This window comes from Marmota marmota, unplaced genomic scaffold (assembly GCF_001458135.2).
Source record: "Marmota marmota marmota unplaced genomic scaffold, marMar, whole genome shotgun sequence".
NCBI lineage: Eukaryota > Metazoa > Chordata > Mammalia > Rodentia > Sciuridae > Marmota > Marmota marmota.
In genome coordinates this window covers 14422997-14429108 of record NW_026000174.1, presented here as the reverse complement: position 1 = coordinate 14429108, position 6112 = coordinate 14422997, and the positions used below count along the sequence as shown (strand labels likewise).

General features: G+C 49.3%; 1 protein-coding gene across 3 annotated transcripts in view; it reads left to right on the top strand.

Moving 5' to 3' along the window:
* Positions 1-527: 527 nt before the first annotated feature.
* The window catches only part of Plekhb1 (pleckstrin homology domain containing B1), a 14124-nt gene continuing 8539 nt past the window's right edge, over positions 528-6112 (top strand). For 2 of the 3 annotated variants that reach the window (XM_015477448.2, XM_048788085.1), the window contains exons 1-5: positions 528-683; positions 1915-1990; positions 3014-3166; positions 3689-3791; positions 4861-4900. In XM_015477448.2, coding sequence (XP_015332934.1) covers positions 1954-1990; positions 3014-3166; positions 3689-3791; positions 4861-4900 — 333 coding nt within the window. In that variant the 5' untranslated portion in view covers positions 528-683; positions 1915-1953. Of the gene's footprint in view, positions 684-1894; positions 1991-3013; positions 3167-3688; positions 3792-4860; positions 4901-6112 lie in introns of those variants that run through there. The other variant, XM_015477450.2, reaches the window with a different exon arrangement.

Below are 6112 nucleotides of genomic sequence, written 5' to 3'. Positions count from 1 at the left end.
GAGCAAATTTGTTTAGGTGAAAAAACTTGGTGGTAGGCTTCTTAAGTCAAAAAAGTTTTGGGGTTGGGGATGTGGCTCAAGTCGGTAGCGCGCTAGCCTGGCATGCGATGCGGCCCAGGTTCGATCCTCAGCACCAACATACAAAAGTTGTTGTGTCTGCCAAGAAAACTAAAAAAAATGAAATATTAAAAATTCTGTCTCTCTCTCAAAAAAAAAAAAAAAAAAGTTTTGTAAGTTGGGTTTTTAATTTTGGCATAGTAATAGATGCTCCTTTACTGAGTAAAAAAAATTGATTTTATACATTGAGCTAATTGCTTCATTTAGGGAAATAAAAAATTTGAGAAGAAATGTCAGTTCTCAAAAAAAAAAAAAAAAGACCCGCCGGGTCAGTAAGGACTACCACTCATGTGAGCATCTCCTGCCCTTCTGCAGGGTTGCAAACTACAAGTCCCAGCATGCTTCGGTCATCACCTCTTCGCGCCACGCCCCCTCCCTGGGGGTGGGGCGGGTCTGCAGGGCGGGTCTGCAGGGCGGGGCCCCGGGGCCTCTAGGCCCCGGGCGAAGCCTGGCAGTGAAATGCCCCAGGCTCTCTGAGGCGCACAAAGCGCAGGCGCAGCGGGTTGGGTGGCAGCTGCATCGAGTAGCGCTGGTTTTGGCAGCAGCATCCACACAGGTGTAGACAGGTGGGTGCATCAAGGGGGGCTGGAGAGGGAGTTCGCACCTGGCCTCTTGATCTATGTCAGCTTGGAGGGGAGGGAGCGTATGAGAAAAAGAGACCTGGCTGGGTCTTCCACCCCAGGTGTGCCAGCCCTTGTTACGCAGAAACAGGTGTGAGCAGGTGGGGGCGGGGTAGACACACCTGCTCACAAATAACTCACCATTAGGAATAAAGGGCACCTGGTTTCCAATCCAAGTTTTGTCATATACGTGGATTAAGTCATTTGCTGCCCCTCTGTCCATCTGAAAGGAGTAAAACTCCTTTTACTCCTAACAAAATTACAATGGGGACAAAGTGAGGTAGTTGCCCACAGCGACTCCCAAACTTTGCTGTGCAGTGGAATCGCTTCGGAATCTTTAGAGACTAGCAGTGCTTGCCTCTTCCACAAATGATGATTAATTGTCATGGGGCCTGACCTGAACATTGCATGTTTTCAAAACTCCTACTGGGTTTAATGATGAAAAGCCAGGCCTGCTGAGTGTGGATCCTGGCTTCAGTGCTTACTGCTAATCAACAGGATCTGTGCAAGTGACTGGACCCAGTTTCCTCATCTCTAAAGTGGGAATTATAGCAAGGATGGCTAAGAGGCTTAAATGAGATGATAGGTGAAAGCAGAGAAGTACACCTAGCACACAGGACTCCATTAGTCATAGCTGCTGTTAAAGTATTATTTTATGCACTTTGTGAGTGGCTCCAGTGGGGTTCAGCTGGGAGGGAGGCTTTTCTTACTGTGAAATTCCCTCAGTTATTGCCATGACTCTGATATTCCGTGCTGCTAGCGTTTCAGAATCCCCTTTTCTAATATTTGAGTTTTAGGAGTTCCTCACTCCAGCACCTACCTGCTTCATAGACACACTTCTACCTGCCTTGGGACACAGTTTCATAGAAATTGAGGCTGGCCTGGAAGGTCAAGGACAAGGGACTTGACAAAGGATTTGGAGTTGAGATTGGAATCCAGGCTCCTGATCCCTACCCCCACTCCTGCCCCGCCACATCATAGCTGGTGGTAGCCCTGATGACAGAGGACAGAGCTCTCATTCTCTGGCTGGAGTAGAGAATGGGGAGGAGATGGAGGCTGCCTGGCTCTTGTTTGTTTACTGCTTTAAAAGTTCCCTGGGTGGTTCCCCAGGGAGAACTGGGGGTTCTTCAGGAAGTCTGGATCTGATGAGGACTGTGTGCCTGGGTTCCTCTGACAGGTCCCGCCTGACTCCATCCTGGAAAGTCCCTTTGAAGAAATGGCCCTGGTGAGGGGCGGCTGGCTGTGGAGACAGAGTGAGTGATCCTGAGCCAGACCCTCTCTATCCCTCTTCTGGTTCCCGGGCAGGGGTGAGGGAAGCAGTGTTAGGCCAGCAACAGGAAAATCAGTTCTCCTCTCCTCCCTTGTCCATGCTCTTCTCCCTGCCCAGTGTCCCCCTATTCCTGACTGCCTGGCAGACTTCTAATTAATCATCAACATCCAGCCAGGTGTCCCTTTCTTTGATGAGCCTTCTCTGACTTTTCCTCTAACCCTCACTCTTGCCACTGCATCAGCCTGGCTCAGAGGCCCCCTTCCCCGTTCCTGCAGTGAGTTTTAATGTAACTGTCTTTACTTATGGGTCTCCCAGTCCTCCACCCCATACTGGCCCTAGAGTGTGAGCTCCTCAGGACACAGACTGAGTTTGACCCTCTGTGTGTCCTCAGCAGCCCAATCCAAGGCTGGAACACAAACAAGTCCCAGAACAAAAGGAAAATATCTCTGCTTTGAAATCCACAAAGCTCTGAGAAGCCGTCTTATGTCTGCTCTTTCCTCTTACGATTCCAGTTGCAAAATGTCTGAAGCTCTAGTGGTTTCAGGCTTTCAGACCTGTCTCTGACCGGATTTTTGATCTGAACAAGAGCTATCCTGGGAACCCCTGGGACCAAGACCCCTATACCCCATGCCCCCTGCCCATTCAATCTGGCAAACACTAAACACAGGTCCTGCTAGTTCTATGATCTGTGTGGGTAGCTGTGGCCTCCCAAGTCTGGTAGAAGAGGCAGACATGACACAAATGACTATCATACAAGCTAAGATAGGAGATAAGAGAGAGGCTTAGGGTAAGGAGATATTGGTAAGGTATGGGCCAGTGAGAGAAAGTAGTTGACCAAGACAGAAAGGGACCCTGTGCCCATTTTAGAGGTGGATATACAAGAAAGGGGTTAAGAGGTTAACATACTGAGGGCTAGGACTGAGGGGATTCTGGGAGCCCATCAGGGGCTCTTGCCCCCAGCAGGCTCTGGGATTAGTTCGCTGGGCGGGTCTGGAATATCACGCAGGCTCCATCCTCCGCCGCTGGAAGCGAAACTGGTTTGCACTATGGCTGGACGGGTCGCTGGGCTACTACCATGATGAGACAGCGCAGGACGAGGAAGACCGTGTGCTCATCCAGTTCAATGTCCGTGACATAAAGATCGGCCAAGAGTGTCATGGTGAGCAGAAGCCCTTCCTCTATGGCATTGTGTCCAGGGGAGAGTCCTTCCACTGTTTCTGAGAACACCAGCAATTGGAAGCCTCTTTGCAGCTTTCAGAAGGCTCCCACTGACACTGCTTCTGGGCCTTTGTCAACCCCACTTCAGTTAGAGGTGAAGTAAGAAATTACTGCTTTGTCAAGTTCCTACTCTGTGCCAGTTGCAGAGACAAGTCAAACATGAACTAGATGAAATAAGGAGACTCAGAGAAGTGAAGTGACTGGCTAAGAGTCACACTAATTTGGCTAATCTCTAAATTCTTCAACCAAGGTTTAGGCCACAATTATAACAGAGAAAACTGGAAGATGTTCATAAGGAAACTGGTAATGTGGGTTGGCTGAAAGGGTACAGCAGAATCCTCAGAAAGTGTGGGGATCAGAGGAGGGTAGAAAAGACCAATCAGTTCCTGTTCTTGTTCCTAGTTTCTGGGGGGATCTGGGACTTATACCTGTGGAAAGTCCACCAGTGTATGTCTGCTTCCAGATATACAGCCCCCAGAGGGCCGGAGCGGAGATGGCCTGCTGACCGTGAACCTGCGGGAGGGCTCCCGCCTGCACCTGTGCGCAGAGACTAGGGATGATGCTGTGTGAGTAGCTCTTGGGAGAGGATGCGATAGAATCTTAGGGAATGAAACCAGACACCCCCTTCTTCTTGGGCCTTCCAGTTCCCCAACAGTAGGAAGAGGGTCTGAGACCAGTAAGGTGGTATCATGGAGGCTGGGCAGCAGGGAGACAGATGATGATGGTTGCTATGGTAAGCAGTGGGCTCTTCACATGATCTATGAGCTCAAAGTGTGGAGGCAGAGGTGTGCACACCTGCCTCAGGTGCATGTTCCCCGGGCATTCAGAATGTATTTAGCAGCTTCTGAGGGGAGTCTTCAGTTGGGGGGGATATAAAAGAGCAAACAAAGCCAATGGCATCTGAAAAAGGACCCTGCCTCCTACTCCTTTCTGAGCAAATGCCCTGACATGGGGACTGAGATCTGAAGGGTAGACCCAAACCTGCCTGTGTGCCAGGCAAGGGAACCCCAATGTCAGATGCATATCCACACTAAGCCTGGAGGTGTCCTTGGGTACCATCTGTTCCCTCACATTCCTTGCCTTCCTCCCCTCCGGCTGAGGGGGTTAGCCTTTGCACTGGGGGGAGAGTAAAGAGATGGGTGTGTGGGAGTGGGGGAAGCTGAGCTCCAGGCACACAGCATAGAGCCGCCTTGTCCACCCCAGCCAGGTGCCATGGCAACCAACAAAGGCCCAATTGTCTGGTGTCCACTGGGCATTCCCAAGGGTCAGAGCTCTGGAGAGCTGTGTTTGTAGGATTGCTATGTGGAGGTGGGCCGCAGCTAGAGCACCCGCCCAGGCATGTCAGAATCGTAAGTCCCTTAAGAGACCCCCCTAAGCCCAATTGTCCACTGTATCTATGGAAAAACTGGAACTTCTAGAGGGGAGGGGACTGTGTTCTAAGAATGAATTAGCCTAACTAAGGGTCCATCCATGTGACAGGGGCAGGGGAGGATCACTCTTGTCTACCTAAAGGAGTCAAGTGGATCTGACTCCTTTTCATGAGACTGGGGTTAGAGAGGAAAAGTCTAGAATGTGAAGGTCTGAACCCCCTTCTTTCAAACTATCACCTCATGGTCTTGGGGATTTGCTTTGCAGAGCATGGAAGACGGCATTGCTGGAGGCGAACTCCACTCCGGTGAGCCCCATTTTCTCTCCCTTCTTCCCAGCCCCATGTGCCATAGAATCATGGGTGATTCAGACTCGGTCTCTGCCTGTCAGCAGTTCTCAATCTAGTGCTCCTATGCCTGGGCAGACTCAGATTCCCTGAGTCCCACATGGAAAAAGAGGAAGGACAGCCAGCTGGTAACTCAGAGGAGAGAGGTAGAGAAGCCTCCATGAAGACCAAGGGTGCTCTTAAAAAAAAAAAAAAAAAAAAGAAGAAGCCTCCATGAAGACTTGGAGGAGGGGGTGGCATGTGAGCTAGGGGAAAGGAACTTTTATCGAGCAACTATTACGTTCCAGGTGTGATGTAGGTCTAATTCCAAATACAATAGTCCTGTGAGGTCAACCTTGCTACCTGGGATTATTGTTTCTCAGATATAGACTGAGTTTCATTCATTCTGTACAATAAATATTCACTGAGTTTCTACTATGTTCTAGGTACTGTGACAAGTGCCAGGGATCAGAAATGAACTGAGGGGATGTGGGCCCTGTCCTCCTGGACTCAGCCTAGTGAGGAGTCAGATGTGAAACAACTGATTAGTTAGTTAATGATTCCATTGCAATGTTGGTAACTGCTCTGATCCAGGTGGGAATTCAGATAAGGCTTAAGCTGAGACCCGAAGGATAAACAGAAATTGACCAGGTAAACAGTGTGGGGATGTAGTGAAGGGAACAGCTTTCCGGGTAGATGAATTAGACGGTTGATCCATCCATGGTAGATGGCTGTGCAAAGGCTTGAGAGGGGTTAACATTGTGGCAGGTAGAGCAACAGAAGGAAAAATGGCTGAGGTGACTGGAGCTCAGGAGGGGGGCAGTTAAAAAGGATAGTTGGCAGGACCAGGCTTTGTGGGCAGTGTTAAGGATGCTGGTTTCTGCTAAGAGCATCAGGAAGCCATCGAAAATTTGTAAACAAAGGGATGGCATGATTAGATCAGAATTACATATCCAGCCCATTTTATTTTTTGAGACAGGGTCTCACTAAGTTTGCTGAGGTTGGCCTTGAACTTGTGATCTTCTTGCCCTAGCCTCCTGAGTGGCTGGGATTACAGGTGTACACTATCATGCCTGGCCAGACTTGGATTTTTTTTTTTTAATTACTGGGAATTTAACCAAGGGGCAATTTACCACTGAGCCACATCCCCAAGCTTTTTTTTTTTTTTTTTTCTTTTTTTTTTTTTTTTTTTTT